At 45.4% G+C, this 21,919-nt stretch overlaps 1 protein-coding gene across 6 annotated transcripts; it reads right to left on the reverse strand.

The window, feature by feature from the left end:
- Positions 1-837: 837 nt before the first annotated feature.
- Positions 838-21,816, reverse strand: LOC124195647. 6 transcript variants are annotated; one of them, XM_046590155.1, is made up of 20 exons: positions 21,065-21,816; positions 16,628-16,998; positions 16,401-16,448; positions 14,991-15,144; positions 12,766-13,367; positions 11,888-12,142; positions 11,238-11,474; positions 9,719-9,777; positions 9,566-9,627; positions 9,370-9,458; positions 7,435-7,540; positions 6,349-6,503; positions 6,023-6,109; positions 5,783-5,879; positions 5,414-5,682; positions 4,522-4,786; positions 3,383-4,442; positions 2,434-3,257; positions 2,038-2,295; positions 838-1,868 (listed from the first exon to the last, which is right to left on the reverse strand). In XM_046590155.1, the coding sequence occupies exons 1-20, from the start codon at positions 21,065-21,067 to the stop codon at positions 1,086-1,088; spliced, it is 5,784 nt and encodes a 1,927-aa protein (XP_046446111.1). In that variant the 5' UTR covers positions 21,068-21,816; the 3' UTR covers positions 838-1,085. The 6 variants fall into 6 exon arrangements, with proteins under 6 accessions (XP_046446111.1, XP_046446110.1, XP_046446109.1 ...); XM_046590154.1 differs by having other exon boundaries at positions 6,023-6,106; positions 14,991-15,255; XM_046590153.1 differs by having other exon boundaries at positions 14,991-15,255.
- Positions 21,817-21,919: the final 103 nt, after the last annotated feature.

The raw sequence follows: 21,919 nt of genomic DNA on the forward strand, positions 1-21,919 counted from the left end.
GCCCAATGTTGTTTCGGTTGGATGTATAAATTGTTAACTTACTTTTTGTTTTGTCAATGAAAAAGCGTGATGATCAGCAGGCCGTGAAGTCTGCTCCAGTAGAAATGGTTGTTGGCTACAGAACACACACACAGAGCTGAGGGAATGAAGAAAAACCGCACTACTTCGCGGAACCGTTATATAATTCCAGGGCGACCATGTTATTAGTTACGCCAGAAGCCAAAAGCCTATAGTCTTGATGCTTGCGCTTCTATGTGTATATACGTACGTGTTTGTTATTTTTTTTTTCCTTTCCCCGTTTAAATACAAGTTTCGCCATTTTTCTTTTTCGGCTTTGAATCCACCATTGTCGTCGTTTCCTGCCCTCAATTTCGGTCGTCGTAAGATCAGATAGACTCTTGTGTTTTCTCCCAGCTCGATTTCTTCTCGCGTGTACAATCATCTAGTCTCTCGCCTCATCCTTTTGGTCTGAGTCAATCCAAGTCATCAGGTAACCGTAATTGAGGTCTCGAGATGATTGTGGAAAGTGATGGATGCTGCACCACACTCAACCACACGATTCTCCTTCAATCATTTTTCCTTTTTTCTTTTCTTTTTACTGGATGAATTTTTATTATAATTTCAAAGCCACAACAGCATCTATCATCATCATCATCGAAAGATCAGGAAAAGAAAAGGAAATAACCAAAACAAAACAACAACCCAAAAAAAAACCAGGGACAATTTGACTAAATTTAAACTTGTAACTTGTTCGGAACGATTTCAGCACCGCAACACGTGTTTAAATCGTATGGGCAGAAAAAAAACAAAATCATTCATTTTGGTTTTTGAAATGAGATTTAAAAAAAAGAGATCACGACACAATACTTAAAACTATTGTATAATTAAAAAATTGGGGGCTGAGATCTGAGGTTGTTTTTTATCGGGGTCCTATTCATAAAGGAATGTGGAACAAAGTCGTCGAATGTTGTAAAAACACAATTCAAAAGACTGTTTTTGTCTATATTATTTAATAATAATAGCTCGCTGCATTTTTTCTTTCTTTCTTTCTGCATTTAATTTGTTGTTGTTGTTGTTGTCGTCGTTCACTTATTCCCACCAGCGTCGGACTTTGCGGGAAAGTCGGTCGCTTCGTCCATAGGAGGTGGATAACTCCAGTACCACTTTTCGATCATCTTTTTTGATTTGGCACTGCTCATCGACTGAGGATCGACCGACGTCGAGGACCGCAGCGACCGACGCCGGCGAACCGCTGCCGCCGAGGCTCCCGCCGCACTACCGGCCGGCAACTCGTCTTGACGCAGACGCACGGGCAAAGGTTGGCAATGAAAATCGTCCTCGTCTTCCTTGTCCATCGACTCGGCCAGCATCAGAATCTCCCAATCGGGATTGTAAGGAGCGGCCGGAGAGCGGGCCGGAGTCGATTTCGACGCTCCATTCGACGGAGCGCAAGCGGCGGCGGAAGCGGCCGACGCCGCCTGTCGTCTAGAACCGACAATATCCAAACTCATGGCCCTCATCTTTTTGCGTTTGGACGGCGCAATCGTTTCGGTTGCGCTGCTGCTGCTGCTGACGCTGCTCAAACTGCTCTCCTCAATGTCGACGATAAAGTCTCTGGGATTGCTGGTGACGGGCGACGACTGCATCCGGTGCCAACACGAGCCGAATTCCAGCTGCCACAGAGGCTCCGGATTGAGAACGGCCGCCGTTGGCTGGTGCTCTTCAGCCGCAGAGTCGAGCATGTCGTCAATCGACGGGCACGGACTCGGTTGCTGATGACTATCGCTACCGGGCGACGACGACGACTGCTGAGGGGTCGACGGGCTCGGTGGTGCCAGGTGAATAAACGAACCCTTGGAAACAGATCTCTAAGGAATTGATAAATTGGAAATCGTTACTCATCGCTGTCTTGAGGTGATGGTGGCGTGTGTCCAGATTAATCAATTGATTTTTGAACCCCACCATCTCAACCAAACAAACGAATCCGGTTTTATTTGGGTTGATGAAAAGAAATAAATAATAAAAAAGAAAACTGACCGCAAAATAGCGCAAGGTTCGGCTGTCGTCGTCGCCTTCGTCGTCGTCACTCTCGATGGAACTTGTTGGTTCATCCTCTCGTTCAGAGTGAGTCTCCGAACTGTCTGCCTGCTGGTGAATAACCGGTATGATACTAACCGGTAACTGGACTCCAAACGATTCCAGTTGAATTTCAAGCTGAGAAATGAGTTGGTCCTTTTTCTCCACTTCGCTACGCAGGAGATGAATTTGAGCTTGGAAGCGGGCCTGGATTTCGTCCTGTACAAAACACCCACACCACCCGCCCAGGAAGAGAGTCATTAGTTTTAACCGTAAAGCGTCCAACTATTTATGGCTCTAACAGGAGAAAGCGGCGGGCAGGAAGAACGGGAATGAGAAAAGAAATAAAATTGATACCAAGCGTTCTTGCAAGACAGTCTTGATGGCCGTCAGCAATTCGGCGACGCACTCTTCTTTGACGCCATCGTGCCCAGAAGCTTTAAAATAAGACAGCTGCTTCTGTTCGACGCCCCCCATAGATTTGAATCCCGGGAGGAGATCCTGATGATCCAGCGGCAGGGGCGTCGGCGGCCGAACCGTCGAATCCGTCACCGCCGGCTGATGGAAGGGAAGCGGAGGCGGCGACGGCATCGTTTGAGCGATCCGGTGGTTGTTCTTGAGGCGTTGGTGGTTGAGTTTGGTGAAATTAGAGTGACGGACAGCGTAGCCCTCGACCGTCTGCGAGCGGAGCAATTTCATCCGGTGATTCTGATCCTGCGGAAGGAGCATCTCTTTGCGCGACGCCGACTTGAGCATCTTCTTCAAGCAGACGCGCTCAGGAGTCTCGTTGCTTTCGGCCGCCGCCACCGACGTCCCCACGCCTTTGACGAGGCTCTCGACGGCCGGAATCTGTCCGCCGGCTGACGAATTTTTAGTCGTCGAAACGGTCGTCGTCCGTTCTCCGCTGCTTTCGCTCACGATCGACACGGACGTCGTCGCCGTCGTCGTCAGCGCCTTTTGGAGTTCGACGATTTTCTGTCGCTCGTTGAGAATTTTGAGCCGCTTGACGAAGGGCAGGACCGTGTACTCTGGCGACAAATCGTCGATGGAATTGTAATCGCGAGAGCTGCGGTTCTTGCACTGGCGCAGGTTGAGACGCTGCGGCCGCTGCGGCGGTCGATCACCGACGATCGTCTCATGCCTAACCGATTCCCAGTTGGTGGTCGGTTGTCTCATGGCTCCTAAATTTGCACAAATACATAAAACAACAAAATCAAAGAGAGAGAGAAGGAGGGGGAGAAAATACAAAACGATGAAATTTGGAATCCGACAGAGCCGGAAAAAAGATGATTTATGATCGCCGTACCGTAATCCACGGATGCGGGTGATTGAACGGCTGGGTTGGCGGACATCAACGGTTTGGTGGAGGCGGTGGATCGACTCGACGACTTGGAACTGGGCACGATATCTCGTAGGATATCACTCAAGACCCCCTGAACGTCAGAGACAACCTGAATGGTATTTTGGCGTGAAAATCGCCTACCAGATAGCGGGACGCCCGAAGGACCTAGTGGCCGGCTCTTGGATGATGAAGATGATGAGGGTGGCGGCGGGGTCGACGACTGCTGCCGTTGCTGCTGGTTCAAATCGCCACTCCAGTGCCACGGCTGTTTGATCATTGAGCGAAAATGTTGAACGGGTCGATATGGCACGTCGTCCGCTTCGGCGACCGAACAAGGAGAGTCATCCGCACGCAACGTCTGGGCCCTCCGCGGCGGCTTCTTGCGCCGGATGCCCAGTCCGGGAAAATGAGGCGCCGGGGGCCGCGGAGGGGCCAAAGGTCGAGGCGGAGGCGACGGTGAAGGCTTGCTGGATTGCCAAAAGGGCGGAGTCGGCGGAAGCGGCGGCGGCAGCGGCGGAGGCGGTTCCGCTTGTTCGAGGGAATCGATGGCCGACGACGACGACGACGCCTGTTTGATCGTGTTCAGCCGAGACAGTCGCGTCTTGTTGAGTTTGGCCGGCTGCTGCTGCTCGCTGGCTCGACCCACCATTCCGGGCAGGGTCCAGCGGGCCGATTTGCCGCGCACCTTGGGCGGATCCACCGGAACGTAGTCGCGCTTATTCTTCTCGGCATTGGTTTCGTCGACGAAACTGATGTGACGGGCTTGTTTATCGTCGCGCATTGTAGACGGAGGAGGCGAAACGGGCGGCGGAGTTGATTTGCCCACGCCCACGCCATCCGCCGCAGTCGTCGTCTCCAGCAGGGCCACCGAAACCAGCTGCAACGAACGGATCGTTTCCGCATCTTCTGCTTTAGAAAGCAACGCCTCCTGCTCTTGTTGCTGCTGTTTTTCCTTCTCAAGTTCCCGCTGGCGGAGGAGTTTCAATCGCTGGAACAGAGGCAGACCGGCACCAATCACTTCCACCTGTTTTTAAATAAAATTCCGCCAAGACGATTTTGATTATCCGGAACTGTGAATAATTTGGCGAAATAAATAAACTTACTGGCGATTCCGGTTTCTGAAGCAACGGCTGGGTCAGCCGGCAGTCCTCGCTGGAACTGTGGTGCGTCGTTTGGGCCTCGTCGCTAGCGACGCGAGGCATCCGCCGGAGCAGGTGAGATTTCGATCCGGAAGGAGATAACGACAGCAGAGTCGAATTACCCAGCGGCACCGAACTAGCCTTAGATAATCCGCCGCCGATTCCGCCCAATGTGGAACCCACACCGCCGTAAGTGCCCATCTCGATGGTCGGACTATCACTCTTGGGCCTGCCGGAACAAAGTACAGAATAAAGTAAATACAAAATCCATTTTCCTACTCGGTTAACTTCTGCGCTCGTCTAGGAATTATTTGACGTAGTGTCGGCGTGGGAATGTGATTTAGATGCGGGGAGCTGGGTAGGCTACATATTTTCAACAACAACAAAAGAAAACGGAACATGCGCATTTATGATGTAAGCGGAAGCAGTTGATCGTTTTTTTTTGGGGAGGGGGGGGGCAGCAAAGCGTTGCTCGTGAGATCAGATTTTATGATTTTTCTGGGTCTCGCAACGGTTGGCGCAACCGTTCGGCCGACCGGCGGGGAAAATACGCTAATCCACTGGCAAGTTTTATGGCGATTTTTCATGGCTGTAAAGTGCTGGTGGTAGTAGCGGGTTCAACTAACAGAAAACACACAAAACGAGGTGAATTGCTCCAGCCTTTTACGTCGTTTTCTGGCACGTGAAATTTTGGTATTTTTTTAAATTTTCTTTCTCACATTTTTCCCAGTGTTGGGTGACTAGGGATGTCACCTAGCGGAAGAGCGGACAACTCGATTGGGATTGTTGGGGGGGGATTGGGGGAATAAATTCGATTGATTACGAGGTGAAATGGAATTGATTTCCGGTCATTTACCTCCGTGATTCTTTGAAGCTTTTGCTGATGGCTTTTTTCAATCCAAACACGTCGCTGCGGATGCGGTCCGTGAATTTGGAAGCGGCCGATTGAGTTGATCCTTCGGCCCCCGCTCCCGTTCCGGCTGTCGCCGCCTCTTGCTGCTGAGCTCTCAGCTGGGCCGCTTTCTCCAGAGCCAAAAGTCCTTTGCGCGCCATTTGGGCCCGATGTTGACTGGCCATTTTCCGAGCTTCCATCAATCGTTTCCGGCCCAAACTCAGCAAAATCTCCTGCAATTTTAGCGCGTTCATTAAAAAAATCAATGCGATTCATTTCAATCACTTTGTGGGATATCAAATATGTGGGAATGGACGAAGGGGAATTGATTACCTCGGCTTCGGGGTAGTCTTTCATGGCCGTCAGGACATCCTCCCTGGAAAGGCTAAAGAGTTCGGCATATCCAACGGATCGAACGTCGGCCGTCCGTCTGCGTAGTAGAAAGTATTGACAACATATAGGAAAAACGATCCATCGAAACGCATCAGAGTAGTATCAGAGCTTGCTGCGAGCTCAAGCCGATCGCGTGCACAAACAAACAGAATGTCGTGACGGCTTATTTTTTCCCCTTACTTGTTCAGTCCGTCCAAATTGAGAATGCCAATCTCTCCGAAAAAATCACCGGCCTGCATGCTGGTCAGAACCTTGCCCGTTTCACTGCTTGTTGAAAAAGACACGATAAAGTTAAATATACAAGAAGATTGAATGTTGTTTCGATTTATTTTTTTTTCTTATTCTGTTCCGGTTTGGATTTCCCCAGACGTCCAAACGATCGGCTACCGTTTGGCATTTGGGCGGAATAAATCTTCCTCTAATTCCGGGCGTCATTTTTAGGACTTTCATTTCCTTGTTATTTTTCCACCCTTTTATTTTCCCCCTATACACATATCCGTATTTACCTAATGACTTCCAGAATTCCGTCGGCTATGATGAACATTTCACGGGCCACTTCTCCTCGTCGGCAGATCATGTCACCAGGCGTGAAAATAGAGGCACGCATTTTGAGCACCAGATCGTGCAGGAATTCCGGCTGGCATTCTTTGAATATGCTCACCTAAATCATGCATAACAGCGGGAGGGAGGGGGGGGGGGGGAGAAAGAGATAAAAAGAAAAAAACCTTGAATATATTATCGAGTTATTTACTAAATAGAAGCCCCAGAGTCAATGAAAAAAAAAGAAAAATCGATATTAATGTAATCTCTTTTCTCATTTTGGGCTGCGCGACGAACTTGGCCCGTTCGTCGCTCGACCCATTTGAAAAGGACACCAACAGCAATCAGCCATTCAACACACACGAACTCTCACTCTCACGCTTCTTCCTGGATTGTATAGAATTCTAGAGCTGAGTGACGAGAGCTGCCATCAGGAATGAAAAGATTTGAAAACGAAAAATTCCCCCAGTGTCGTCTAAACTATCGATCCCGACTCTTGAGGGACGGGGAGGTTTGTTACCCCGTTTACTGAAATTAGCAGCCGAATAGAGAGGGGGGGGGGGGAGCGTGAGAGAATTTCACGAGAATCTGAAGAGGAGCGATCTCTTCAAGTCTTTTGAACTCGATGAGATGTCGACCCTAAAGAACTGCGTGTGGACTTACGTAGCGAGAGACAACATTATGTGGAACGAGCAGAAGAACACACTTCTGGACGCAAAGTTTGAACAATGTCTTGTGTGTGTGTGCTCCCGGCTCGCCTGGGCACAAGTTGAGCACTCGGTTATCATTAAAAAGAGATGCTGTACGAGATCCCCCCCCCCCCAACTCCTTGGTCGCGCTCCTAGTTACCCAAAAAGTTGGCCGTCCAGGTGACACAAACAATAGGCCAGTCTCCTCCTCGCCATGTATATTCAGTTGACGAATGAATGCAACTCGGAGCCTAACCATTCCATGTCATGTGCATAGTAACAGAACTTGTATAGTATACTTGCTGCCTGCACTGCAGCCTGGAAAATGGGAGATGTCTAAAGTATTTTTCTTTATACTATTACCTTCTTCAAAGTGGCCAAGTTGACGTGAAGTGCCAATTCGGTTTTCAACTTGTCCGGCAAGATGCGCAGTGCGGAACTGGTATCTCCTCCACCTTGGATCCTGCCCCTGCAATAAGTAGATGAAAAATACACAATCATGGTCCAACATTTTTTTTAATTGATTTTTTTTCCCCCGATCTTCGATGTCCTTTTTTATTTTTACTTTCAGGAATTTCAAAGTCAATAATAAGGGGACGAAAAAGCCAACGACAACCGCATCATCCTGCACACACACAGACGCTCTTTGAAGTTTGTCGAATGGAACCCAAGCGATCAATCAAGCGACAAGCTCTCCTAACTCACTCAAGGTGATGAGCGGATCGTTTCTCTACGATCCGAAACGACACAGAGTGCACTCACGAATACCGTCGTCGACGAAACCAAAAAACCAAAATCAAAACTAGACCCAAAATGTCTGATAATAAAGACGTATGCGACTAGAATGTTGAAAAATCCATCGGGATCGCTCCTTCTAATTGAACTCGATCGCCCTTAACGAGGAAAAATAAAATCAAAGTCGAGGCGTCGTCAGCAGTGTTATCGATTGGACTAGTACAGGGCTCTGATGGGCTCAACTTTATCTCTCTACCAACGCGGCCCTGCTGGTCGCCTGGTCTCAGCCCCAAAAGGGATCAAGAGAAAGAAGACGGGAGTCGGCGTGAGAATACCTTAAGCTGTCGGGTCGCTCTCTTTTCCCATTGTCAACACAGAATCGAAAGTGATGATGTCGCAAAGCAAATATTGGGAATCAAAGGGAAAACACGAGAGATTGAGAGATTCCTTCAGCAACGCCAGACTCGAAATTTTCCCATCACGACAGCAAGAGAGTTTGAACGACCTCATCTCTTTGCTCTGCCGCCGCCCGCTGCTGCTGCTCGGAGATGGATGATGATTATAAGCCCTTTGTAGATGTTGCAACACGAACCCCGCAAGACACGATATTCTATTGTTGGATAAAGTAGAGTACACGAGTACATTATCACGTCCCGCGGTCTAGTCTTGTTATTCCACCCACTAGTTTCTCCCCCCCCCCCACCCACTCCCGTAACTGCAAGGAAAGTAAACGATTAATCGCAATCAGATCAACACCCGAGTTTGCAAAAGAAAGAAATTGTTCGCTAATGGATTCACCACTGTGTGCCATTTTCGATAACAACCGATAATTGGGTAAGGGTCTCCCAGACAGCGCAGTGGAACCAATCAAATCATGAGTAGAGGCAGAAAATCTTATTTTAGACGAATACACGGCATAACATTTCCTATTGTGGTTACCGACTGAACGGAGTAAATGTCACTAGGAACGTTACCTTTTTTTCTTGGAAAAATGGAGGGGAAAAAAGCAGCGAGAAAAATCCGTGCTAGTCACATTTCATTTCTCGACTTTATTAAGTCATCTTGATGATTAGAAAATTTAAAAAAAAAGATTAATTTAAAAAAATGTGAAATATGCCGACAAAAGGAGGCCGGAGAGAGATGAGTTTGAATGATGGAGTACATATGCTGATGCAGTCTAAGCACCTAGTCGAGATATTCTTAATGTACATTTCTAATTAGAGGGCGACCAGTCCAAAGCAGACTGAATTCATGAATGGGTCCTTTTCTCTGCTTCTGTCTGTATAGGCCATCTGATTTATAAACAGGCAAATCTCCCGGTTCGTTTGGGCCCCCGCAATATCGACCAGCAGTATGTCCGTCTCTTTTCTCTGACGAGAGAGTCCCGTCCTGATTAACTTTAGCCATCGACCGCTCATCACGTCAACTCGGCTAGTTAATGAGGATTGATAGGATCTCGTTATCCTACAACAAAAACCGACTCGACGAAAACTGTCTGGCGGTTGTCATCCACTTTGTCTCGTCAAATTCTATTTGAAAATCAAGTGGAATAGTTGTCATTACCGGCTCCACGAGTAGTCGTACCAGCGCTGGACTCTTCGCTGCATACTGCGAGGAACTTTGTGATGTCTCATGTACAACTTGGCGGTATCCTAAAAAGAAAACGAAAGAAATAATGACAAAAATTCACCCGAAACTCGTTACACACGTCACAAACAATGTCTCCTATAGCTTAAATCAATGTATATAGTTGTCGTACCAAGAGTCTTTCGAATTCCAAACGGCTGGCATTCCGATTGGTAATGACGTTGCCCACCTGACCTGCAGAGACGAACAAACATACGTCAGCAGAGCATCAATAGAGACATTTCTCTTTGGGGAAAAATGCCGCAAATAAGATTCCGCGAATTACCGACGATAGTGGCGAAGATAAAAACGCCAATCAAATAACTGGCGATGGTGAAAATGTATCTGCAAGATGAAAGACCCCGTCAAAATATTTTAGATTCAGCACAACAACAGAAAACAAAACATAAATAAAAACCAAACAAATTCCACGGAAATGACAAAACAGGTCTACGTGCGCCAGGGAAGGTCGATCCGAATGTACGATATAAAAATTGATTTAAAAAAAAGTCACAAGCGAAAGCCTGAAAATCGGATTTGATCGGGTGGAGTTGGAGATGTGAAAACAAAGAGGCGAGCATGTATGCATGTATAGTAGTGGTCCCGACAACAATATCTTCCACCAAATTCTGTTCTCTTTGATTATTCAAAGACAACAAAAGATGGGGCGAGAGTCAAAAACATTTTTTGAATTGGCAACGTTTACATCTCTCGGGGTCGGAGCGGTACGTGAAATTTTGCTGCTGTCGACCTTCCCTGTTTCAGGTTGTTTTGTTTTTACTTGTATCACATCATATTATAAAAAGAAATCAATTTGAATACAAGAGAATAATGACGTGAACTGAACGAGGAACAAAAGAAAAGGAAGTCAACCCAATCTGAAAGGAATAAGAAATGACGAAGCTGATGCCATTGGGTTGATAACTGAGCGGGGGAAAAAGTATAAGGTATAACTCGAAAAAGACCAGGCGACAACGAGAGTGGAGATGAGAGACGACGAGGCGATATCCGCGACGCACGAACGGACGTGTTTACACGTTATCTTTTAATTTCGACTTGCATCAGTTGTATAGACTTTCTTCGACAGGAGGATATAAATAATATCAGAAAGAAAATGAAGAAAAACTTCAAACATCTCAAACTGGGCAAAATGATATGGGGCCGGAATCAAAGAAAGTCATCATGTAGGTCTTTAGAAAACCGTTTCTTATTCAAATGAAAGAAAAAAATAAACTTTTTTCCCATTGGGCAGCGACATTACAAGCCGCCATTGATTGGTGTCATGGTCAAAAAGTTTTTCTTTAAAAAGGAACGGCCGTTCGAAGGCTATATACGCACACGGGACCATTTTAAAGTACGGATTTCACGATATCTATTTGGTTTGTTGAGATGGGACAGAAGTATCGATTGTTCGACCAACGTAATCAATGAGAAGAAGAAGAAGAAAAAAGGGAAGCAATGGCAAACTATTGAATCTCGATTACAATATAGTCCGTATACAACTATACGTGAAAGCGAATAAAATCACGGAGAATATATAGTGGTTCATTTGGCTCGTAACCTATAGATCGGATATCTCGTTTCGCCCCCATCATCTACCTCGTCGTCTGTCTGTCTGTGTACACTGTAATACGACACGAAATCGAATTTCAAGCGTATGAGATCCAACTAAACGGGGGGAAAGATCATTCAGCCAACCAAACAAATCAACCGAAAAATAATAAGAAAGGAGTCTGACCAAATAAATAAATAAATAAATCAGAATCATAATAATATAAGATCAATTGATTGTAGCGCGATCGGACCCTTGATTGGTGGAATGGTGGAGGATGCGGGACTTGAGGCCGCGTCTGGGCAACGCTTGCAATCCGTCGTCGTGGCCACCGTGGCCGCCGTATCCTTGGCCGGACACGCTGGCGGAAGCGACACTCCAGCGGGAAGTGTTTGAACATTGGCCGACCCATCCAGGGGCAGCCGTCGGACGAGCAGTCGCAGAAGACATGGTGGCCGATCGTTGCGGCCGATGAGGTTTTCTCGGCCGGCTGAAAAAACCAACGCCAAAAAGTTCCCGACCGGTCGACAGCAACAAAACGTATGCGCCATTGACCCCAAAAGAACAGCCGTTTCATCTCTTATTCAACTACGATAGATTTTGACAGACCACCATTTGTTCTGCCTTCCTTTTCTTTGAAATTTTGATGTGAAATTTTTTCTTTTTTGATCGCAACAATTTCATCAAACATTAAAAAAAGGGAGGGTAGATCAAAGTCAACTGATTTTTCGTTCTGTTTTCCAATATCTCAAAAAAGAATTTTTTTCTCCAAGGGGGAAATTCACAATTGTTGATCAAATTTTTAAAAAAGCCGATTTCAAAAATATATAGGAAATATGGAGGACGGAAAATAAAAAAAGAAAAGAGAAAGGAAATCAAAAATTGAATCAAATGGCAACTCACTCTGCGTTGGTCTCCGGAGTGGGCAGATCGCCGATGGTAGTGAGTGTAAGAGTGGACCAGTAGAGCGAGCCGAGATATTTGCGGGTCAGCGTAGCGAAATCACCTTCCGGATACGGATAGGACCAATCCGACTGGAAGCCTTCCCATTCAGACAGCAGATAGTAAAAGCAGCCAAACCAGTGGGCCAACATGAGTAGGATGTGGACCAAATTAACGACCCGCCAAGCATTCGGATACACAATTCTCGATTCCACCCTATAATAATATACAAACGAAAAGGTATGTTGATGAAAGAAAAAGAAAAATTTGAAAAATTCAAATTTTCAAAAAAAAAAAAAAAGGCGGGAGATTTGCATAAGAAGGATTTTTTGGAATATTGATCGATCCACTTGAACGAGCAGTTGATGACAGAGAAAGAGAGAGAACTATGGCTTTTTCTAATCAAAAGAAGGCACGTTCTTGGATGGGACTTCTCACTCTCCTTGGAATCAATAGGGCGCAGTTCTCGGGATTCTCAATAAGTCCGCGGGTCCAATCAGCGACCTCTTTATTTGCACTATTGATAATAAATATTCTAGCCTTTTTATCCCGTTGTTATTTCGGCTTTCCCATTTCAAATGCTGGCGAGAATTCAACCGTATAAACAATCAGTTTGTTGCAATCGATTTCTTACGACCGAAATAAATCCACCTCCACCGGATCGATTTGCCATTTCGAATAATTATTCATTGCTGATTCTCAGAATAGTATAATAAGCAATTCCAATCGCCCCCAACCATAAACGATATGTTACATCTAGCATATGCTAATTGAAATAGATATCTATAAAGACACAGGTAACGGTACTTTAAGGACTAGAAAGTAAAATAAATAATTACACATAGTAAAAGGCGAAGACTCGGTAGAGTTTGGTCAAGCGTAAGAAGCGGGCGGCTGGCCGCCATCGCGCCATGACTGGGTTGGCCACTTGGTCCGTCAGCAGCATCCAATCAATGGGCAGCAAACTGAAGATATCAATCAGGAAGGCCTTTGAGCGAATGTAGTGGGCTGCTAGCATGCGGCTGTCGTGGACCATGATGCCCTGCTCCAGGTAGCCGGTTCGGAACTGGACGGCAATGTCCAGGGCGTAGGCAGCATCTCCGAGGGCGTCGCACACGTTCCAGGCGAACAGGTTTTCGCCCTGCTGGAGTTCGGGAAAGGCCAGCCGGACGACGACCGTCCATAAATTGTAGAGGACCCAAAGAGCCAAAAAGGCCAGCCAGTAAAATAATCCGTTTTCGTCCGGATTAAGGACGGATCGGGGCGGTTTCTGGTGGCGGCGACGGCGTTTGACCTTTTCGGAGGCCGAATTCGAAGATCCAGTGCCACCACCGGCCACTTTGCTGTTGTCTCCCAAGGCCGGCAATCCACCCCCGCACGTTCCGCTCCCGCCGTTGCCACCCGAGCTACTTCCGCCTTCGTCCGTCGCATCGAATGTCTCCTACCGGAATCATCCCGTCCATCAATAAAAATAATAGCAAATTTATTAATGAAATAAAGAATCACATTTCTTATTTTTCTCGACTAAAAGTCTCTACAGTTGATCCCCTCGTATTTAATTCAGACGTCATCTTCTTTTAACGTCCATTAATTGCTCATTAAAAACCCATGGGCGGCGTTTGCCCTGCGGCCGTTTCACGTTACCAGTAGATATAAACAGGCACCCGTGAAATAATCGCTAGCTTGTCTTAATAATAAAGTAGCACAGTATGGAATTCGAGATGAGAGATCGGCTCTGTATAGTTTTCTTTTTTTTTGTTTTTAAATTCTGAGTCAGCCATTGGCTTGGTTGAAGAGGACTCCCGGAATTGGTAGAAAGTCACGAGCGTGATGCATGATCCAACGAATGCATTTTGGCATGTCCAATGAAATACACAAAAGCCCTGACGGTTCGAGTCCTCCTCTTTGCATACGTGAGGATCTAGAGCCCACTATAATGTCCCGAATAACCTATGCGAGAAGAAAGAAACCCAAAAGAAAGAAAAGCAACGACGTTCTGGAAAGAAAAGGGGAAAAAATAAAAAAAAAACTAACTGGATCGATGTTTTAACTTTTAAGCTTTTCACCCCCCCCCCCCCCCCCTATACAACACGTCCGGAAGGGAGAGCAACAAGGTTGGGGCGGGCAGAGAGATCCGTGCTCGGGTACAATGCGAAACAACACCATGGACGTCATGGACATCTTTTACGTGGACGGAAAAAATCAAAAGGATAGTATGTCTAATCCACCGACAATCTCTCGGAAATTCCAAACAAGGACAACAAAACAAAAATATATGTCGCCTATCGATTGACAAAATCTAAGCACAGCTCCCCCCCCCCCCACTCACTTTTATCATGGCATTATCTATAAAATGAAAGAAAAAAGAAATCGTGAACGAGAAATGTACACTGTCAGGCCTGAGCTCTACCGAGACAGTTGCTATATCGTGCAGAGCGGTCGTGTATGCACGCTGGAGTGTAATAAACCGCCACAGGCTTTATTACGTCGGCTCGAGAGGTAAGATATGTATAAAAAGAAAAGAAAAAAGGTAATAAAATCAAACGTAATCATGGCTGCACGAAAAATCGATGGCTTCGAACGTATGGCGTAAGTAATTAATTGATTTCAAGATAAGAGACCCAACGCCATGTCCTTGTGTAGACTTTTATTGCGTAACTTCTTTTTTTGTTTGTCTGCATATTGTCGCACAGTTTCGATTTAAAAAAAAAGGCCGAAGAACAAGAGGCCGTTGCAACGACTCGAAACCCAAAAGTCAACAGCCAACGAATTGTGTTTCCTGCATTGTCTTTGATGTTCATCGCGACTGTCAACTGCTGTCGTAATCATCTCTTGACGGAATCCCGTCAAGAGCCATTGCGTCCCCCCCCCCCTCCGGTTATTGTTTTAGCACCGACTGAACTGCTCTAGACAAGAATTTGTCCTGTAACAATTTTAAATTCGACTTTTGGGAGGTTTCTCTCATTGTAGTTGCGCATTTTATTTATTTCCCAATTGAATTTCTCCCCCCTCACCTTGGGCTTGTTTGTTGTTTGATTGAATCAAATAATTTTTGTGTTTTTACCTGAGCTTCCGGGAATTGGCGGGTTGAGAATCGAGCGATGAAGGAATCCTCACGTTTGAGCGACGTCTTCTTGGACTGGGCGACCGAGCTGGAGATGGCGCTGGTCAATTGGACGGTCGTCCGCAACTTCATCCATCGCTGAGCGCTCCTCGACCTGCCCTCGACAATCGAAGACGGATCATGTGAAGCCGATGGTTGAGGCGCCGCGTCGGGCCCCATAGAGGCGGCGGCCCCCCCGTTGCCGTTATCGCCAATTCCGGGACTCCTTATTTAGTTTTTAACACACACACACACAGACACGCACACACATCCCGCAACGTAGTCGTCGTGCGTATTGTTTTTGTTTGGTGGTAGTACGAATGCAGGAATAGAATTGGTCGTTTGCGCGGGGGGTTGTACGCCCATGCACCATTAGTTTTTGGGGGTACGCGGTACAAGTGGTGGTGGTGGTGATACACAAGCGGTAGATTTCGAAGTTGGTAGAGTAGTTTCGAAGAGTTTTTTTGGAGTCGGTCCGGTTAAGATAGAGGAGATGGTCCAGCGATCGACGTGACAACAGCCGAGTGGGCACATGGGTTACAGAGTGGTAACAAGACGGTGTCGAGCAGGACCAGAAATCAGACAAAGATGGAGAGGGGTTTTGTTTTGTTTTTGTTTTGGACAAGAGAGCAGACGAGACGATGGTTGTTTCAAGAGAGAGAGATAGAAAAATACACAAAAGAAAGAGAGAGAAAGAAAACAAAACAGATCAGCCGCAAGCAACAGCGCAGACACATTTTCTTTTTTTTGTTTTCCAACAACAGCGGCACATAAAGGCAAACCAAAGATCGTCTCAAGAGTTTGGTTGAGAGTTCACGTCTAGACATATGTGTGAGATATCAAAGTCTACACGTATGATTGATCATTGGATACATTTACATCTTTTTCTGCCAAATCTTTCGAAAATCTCTGCATGACGTTATGTGCAGGTGGGAATCCCAACATTTCTTATCACTTACACTGTTCAAGCCTACAGAATCTAATAATAACGCAATCTCGGCGCGGTCAACGCACATTTGGCCGATTACATTGGCCTCTGCGGACAGTCAAATAAATAAATAAAAAAGACCATACGACAAAAAAACAAACACAACGCAAGCAAATAATAATGTAAAAAAAAATCCAATGTCCCGATACAACCAGACTCTACCACCCGACATGTTTCTCTGACAGCAAAGAGATTTAGTTCCCCCTTATCCTACCTCAAATGTTTTGTTTTGTTTTTCTGTTTTTTTTTTTTTGGTATATGCAGTATCAATAACACACTTTCTTTTTTTAAATCTAAACTCGTTATTCAAGGAAACCAACAACAGCAAACAACCCCAAAATAGTCGTAATAACAAAAAATACGGGTAATCGTATACTACTGACTTTTTGATCCTGCGCAGTCGGGTGTACCAGGCCATGACAGCGCGAACACTACATTTCAAAATAAAACACAATCAAAAAAAAAAAAAGAAGAAAAAGAAATACAAGAGAAGAAACCTTTGTTAAATACCAGTTTGTGACAGACCAAAGAAAAAATAATAAATTTAATTTAATTTAATTAAAGAAATTACAAAATTAATTTAAGAAAAAAAAAATGGCAATTAACGTACCGAGTCCATTGCTTCTCGCCGACGCTCCGCGATCGTGCCCGGCCTTCCTGTTGACAAAAGGACATCCTCCTCTCGGAAGCGACAAGAAGTCCGGCGGGTCCTCCTGACGATGGAGATTTCGATCCTTCCGGCGCCAGGTGAATGGCGTCGTCATCTCCTTGCGGGCGAGTGGGACTCAGGACAACAGCCGACGGCGACGGCGGAGCAGAGGCTGACGAGATGTTGAAGGCTGGATGTTGATCCGCTTGATCTTTAGACTGGCCGCTCATTAATTCTGCATCTGAAGGGTCGGCGGCGTCGGCGGCGTCGACGGCAGCGGAGACGGCAATCAGAGGCGGCGGTGGTGGCGACGTTGTCGTCTCGGACGTTTCCTATTTCACGATCAATATGGAATCAATAACGCAAGTTTTTTTGCCATAGTAAATATAAGCACGTTCGCCATGCACAATTTCAAAACGGTACAGTGTACACGGCGCGCTCCGCCAGCTAGAGTTGATCAAGCTTTTCATTGCCGTAGCCTTTGTTGTTGTTACGTCAATCCCGAGTACACAGTAATACTTTGAAGGAAAAAATAAATAAATATAGAAAACGGAAAATCCCAGCTCGCCCTAGCATTCAAGTCTCAAATATCCGGATCTATAAGATCCCCCTATACTACTCGTGCATATATTCTAGTCGAATTCGATCCGGGCCCGTTATTGTCATCACTCGAATGTAATACAAATAAGTTTGTGTTGCCTATGTACACTACTTGGTCTCTCCTGCCATTTGTCATACTCGAGATATCCGTAGCTGCTGCTGAGCACTGCTGCTGCTCCGGGATTTTGTTCGCATCAGTTGACTCTCGTCCGATATACACAAACGTATATACAGACAACCATCTCTGTTTTTCCGTTTTTTCTTTTTTTGGTGGGGGGTCATATCCGCCGAAGCCCCACTACGGTATGACGTTATTTATTACAAGACGATGAAGGGGCTTTGATCATGAACATATGATGATCAAATCGGTTAATGGATCTATAAAAGAGTGGTCGACTGTGTACGATGGCGGGCTCGACGGATTGATTGAACAGCGCAGTCGTATTGCTTTCCGGGGTTGGCGGATTACGAGTCACAAAGTGTGTGGAACTTGTGTGTGTGCTCAAGTCCCACTGTTTCCTTATCGTTTCTTCTCGACGGGTTGGAATAAGCGCGGCGCAAAAGCCTACTAGCCCTCCCTCTCTTTTTCGGCAAAGATATTGGATCAATTTGGAGGCAGTAGAGTATAGGTGGAGACGACCAAGCGACGAATAGATGAATCTCTTCTATTCGCTGCTGACTCACTACTTGGCGCTGGATTCATAAAATTTACGGGTGTCCCACCGCGCCATGATTTCACCACGACAACGCGCCGCCAAACCAATATATGAAATCAACTCCGGGTGTTCCGGCGATGCGAGTCCCACATTATAAACTGATTTGAGTCGCCCACATCAAATCGGATAGGGCCCGGCCGCTCTGAGCTATACAGAACTGTGTCGAATTTTCCAAAACTAGCTGGCCTTTTATTTATACGCATCGTTAAAGGAACTTGATTTCAACGGGCGATTCTCCGAAGGTTATTTTAACCTGGATTTCTGATCAATACTAACAAATTTAAAAGGTTAGTACCACCAAATTTGACTCTCCCCATCTCCCTCCCTCTCTCCCCTTTTATCTAATTGCTTGCCTAGCTGCTTGGCTGCTTCGTTTATTATGTGTCGACTTGAGAGAGACCGTAGGCAAATTCAATTCACCTGGGACTTGAACTATCCTAAAAGGGAACAAGACAAGCAATACTTTAATAGGACCAAATTTCCTCTCCGACTCTTCGCCTAGCATTACCTTAATAAATCAACGAATTTAACATGCTACTAATGGATATCAAAACTGTTATCGTAGCTATTAAAAAACAAACCCTCACACATATCAGCGGTGTTTTTAATATGCGCTCAAATAAACCCACGCAAAATGAGATTCTTTTCTTTTTATTTTCCCCCAATATCACTGAAAGCGCAACATTTCTCTTGGTGATTTTTGTAAAATTTTGGGTGGTATGCCAACGCAATAAGAAACGGACGAACTCACGAAATCAAACGGAAAATCTAATTAAATGATAGCACAGCCCTATATCCGCTGTCTGTTGCTTACGAAATGACAGATGGCAGAACATTTTAAAATGTTTCCATTGTGCGTCACCAGATTCTTTCCGTTCACATTTTATTTATTTATTTCATTTTTTATCTCCTAACCGAAAAAGTTATTTAATGATTTTTCCATTAAGATTACGTTTGGCGACTCGGGAGAGTTGGTTCTATACTCAAAGAGTCTGCAACGTTATTAAATATTAATCGCACGTCAGATGCTGGGCGAGCAGCTCCACGTCAGCGATCCATCAAAATCAAAAATTTATATCATTTCCTTAAAGAAGAAATTGAACGCAAACTCACTAAATAACTGAGAGAGCCAGCCAGGACGGCTGGCCCGTGGAATTGATTTTAAAACGACGTGACTAGGGTGCATTTATATATAGAGACCGACTTTTAACCAGAAATATATTGGGCTAATTCAATCGATGCAAAATAACTGCATCGGGCGACGAAAAGCGTCCGCTACACTCCCGACTGAATGTCAGGCGAAAATCAGGGATTCGAGGGAACTACTTTTACCTTATTTCTTTGCTTCTATTTCGACTCTAAACGTTCTATTCAGTTAGTTAACTTCGTTTTAGCTCGGAAAGAAAGAAAAGAAAAGACGCCAAAGCGAAATGTGCGATACTTAACTAAAGAATGGAAATTGCGCATAGGCTGGCATCAGAATCTGAAAGAATAAGATTGGAGGGGGGAGGAGCGAAAAAATGCGAACCTGGCACGCAGCCCGCCATAAAAGAAAATCTGGAACGATCGTCAATTTTTCCCTATTTGGTTTTATTCAAATCAAATTCACCACAAGAGATGCGCCATTCTTCTTTTACAAAGTCGACGACCATCAATTCTTTTGAAAGGGGTCGTCGTCGAATGTATAATAAAGGTAAAAGTGAATAATCTACTGCGATTGGCTCAGAATAATTCAAATGGATTTCGTTTACCGCATCAACGTATAAAAGAGCAGCAGCGCAGACACCACGGTCGGTGAAAAGCAATGCGACTCGTTAGCCATCGGTTCTACTGCCGTCAATGTAATTACGCGTCGATGATTTTCGGGGGGAAAAAAGTTGATTGGCAGATCATTAATGAGGTGGAGGTGCACACATATCGGAAACGTGAGAGCAACGGAAGCTGTTGGATCTAACAATGGAACTTGGAAAAAAGAGGATATAGCCGGGCTGTGAGATGGAGAGTGATCGTGACGAACGACACAGATCGTGACTATCGGCCCTTGCCCATCTGTCATGTCAATTTGAAGGCCGAAACAATGAAGCGCATTTCGTCGGAAAATCTTGACCAACAAACACTAGCCGGTTGCTTATGACAACGCTAATCCATAGCGATACAATAGTCACGAGAACGCGAAACGAATTGGTGCATGACTGGTCAGGGCTAGGCTAGCTTCCTATCTCTGACCGAGTTCTGAAATAGTATCAGCGTCCAGCATCTATCGGGACCGATCCAGGATCCACCCTCTCTCATGATGTGCGGTCGATGAGACTAATTTCCGTGTGGTTTTAATGAAAGCAGTCGATATATAAGACCCAAAGGCCTGCAAACAGCTTGGCACGGTAGAATAGAGAAGGAAAATCGCGTAGGACGTTTCTCTTTGTTCTCAGCTTTTTCGGCGAGTCATCATCATCGTGATTTACTTCGGTAAATGTCACATATTCCACCCCCCCCCCCCCTCCTCTACACGGATAATAACGTCTGATCAATCGTTAAACAAACCCTGGTTTAACTCTCAACCAAAATTGGCGGTTTTTCGTCGAAATCAATACAAGCTTAGGGAAAAAACCCACAACAGCAGCAGTAGCAGAAACCACGCACACACACACAATAAGCTATGTACCTGACTAAATAAATAACCAAAGTTGGAAGGTGCAGCACCCTCCAGCGTCGCACACAAATCGTGAAAATCATTACAAAAAAAAAAAAAAAAAAAAAAAAAAAAAAAACTTTTGACATTTGCCAGCGTGAACAAAGTTCCCGAGTAGGTATATACGGTAGTAACCCTGTAAACGCAAAATAGAGTCTCAACTTGGAAGGTAAGAAGCTAGGGAAATACGTAAGCACCGCCAACCTTAGCCGTCATCCACAGAAGACTTAAAAGTTGACAGTAAATTTTTTTCCATGTTGGGGGACGATGGAGGATTTGTAAAGAAAACAACACAGTTCAGCTACATTACCGGGGAGGAATATTCTTATGGATTTTTGTAAGGTGGAAAAACAACCGACATGGAAAATGAGACTATTCAGCATCCGAACTTACCATGACGTAGAAGGAAATCGGCGACACTAATCGATCAAAAGTACTCAATAAATAACAACTAGACGATAATCGATAAGAATTTCGTCGTCAATTCAATAGTTTTCCACCTTGTTTTTGTTTTAATTATTTTCACTGAACAAAAGTCACGGCGCTACTAAGGTTAGTACACGCAGTCACAGATAGACACGCAATCACAGACACACAAAAGACTCGCACTCGGAATAACGATGGTCACACAGACACACGCACCAAAAGTCGCAACATTGTTTTGAAAATAGGAAACAAAAAGGTGGTTCGGTGTGGCTCCCGGTGACTGAGGGAGGGGGTGGGGGGGATGAGAGAGACCTGGAGCGCGTCGACACCGCGTCCGGTCTGCTTGAAAGACCCACCGGTACTGCGAGCGATCCTGCCGGCTGCCACAAGGTACTGTACAAGTAGTAGGATGATATGGCAACGCAAAGGTAGACGAGCGGCCGGAGAGTAGATAGATAGACTCACGCGTGGTGGGCGGGAACAAGGCGACAAGAAAAGAATGTTTCATTTTCATCTATTTCGTTATTAAGTTTGATTTGATAAGAACTAAGAAAAGTTTCGAAAAAGAAATTGGGAATGGCACAGGTAAAAGGTGAAAATGAAACTTTTTGTTTTTAAACTTTTAGAATGTTGTAATAGGAGGTAGAGGCTGTTATTTCAAATGAAATCAGAAAATACATAAGAAAAGAAAAAAAGGTCTACAACTTCCGGCGGCCAAAAGAACCTTTTTATTTTAGTCATCCCTAACTCCACGTTAAAATGATATGCGCACCTTTAATCCTTTTTTTCTTTTTACTCACTCCACCCCAAGTATTACCGAAT

This window comes from Daphnia pulex, chromosome 6 (assembly GCF_021134715.1).
Source record: "Daphnia pulex isolate KAP4 chromosome 6, ASM2113471v1".
Classification (NCBI taxonomy): Eukaryota; Metazoa; Arthropoda; class Branchiopoda; order Diplostraca; family Daphniidae; genus Daphnia; species Daphnia pulex.

What these genes read in the sequence shown, in the direction of transcription:
- LOC124195647 (XM_046590153.1), bottom strand. An exon ending in GGCGAGAAGCAATGGACTCG is followed by an intron (nt 16,449 to 16,627) that starts GTACGTTAATTG and finishes TTTGAAATGTAG; the next exon opens with TGTTCGCGCTGTCATGGCCT. An exon ending in ACTTGGCCACTTTGAAGAAG is followed by an intron (nt 6,504 to 7,434) that starts GTAATAGTATAA and finishes TGCATGATTTAG; the next exon opens with GTGAGCATATTCAAAGAATG.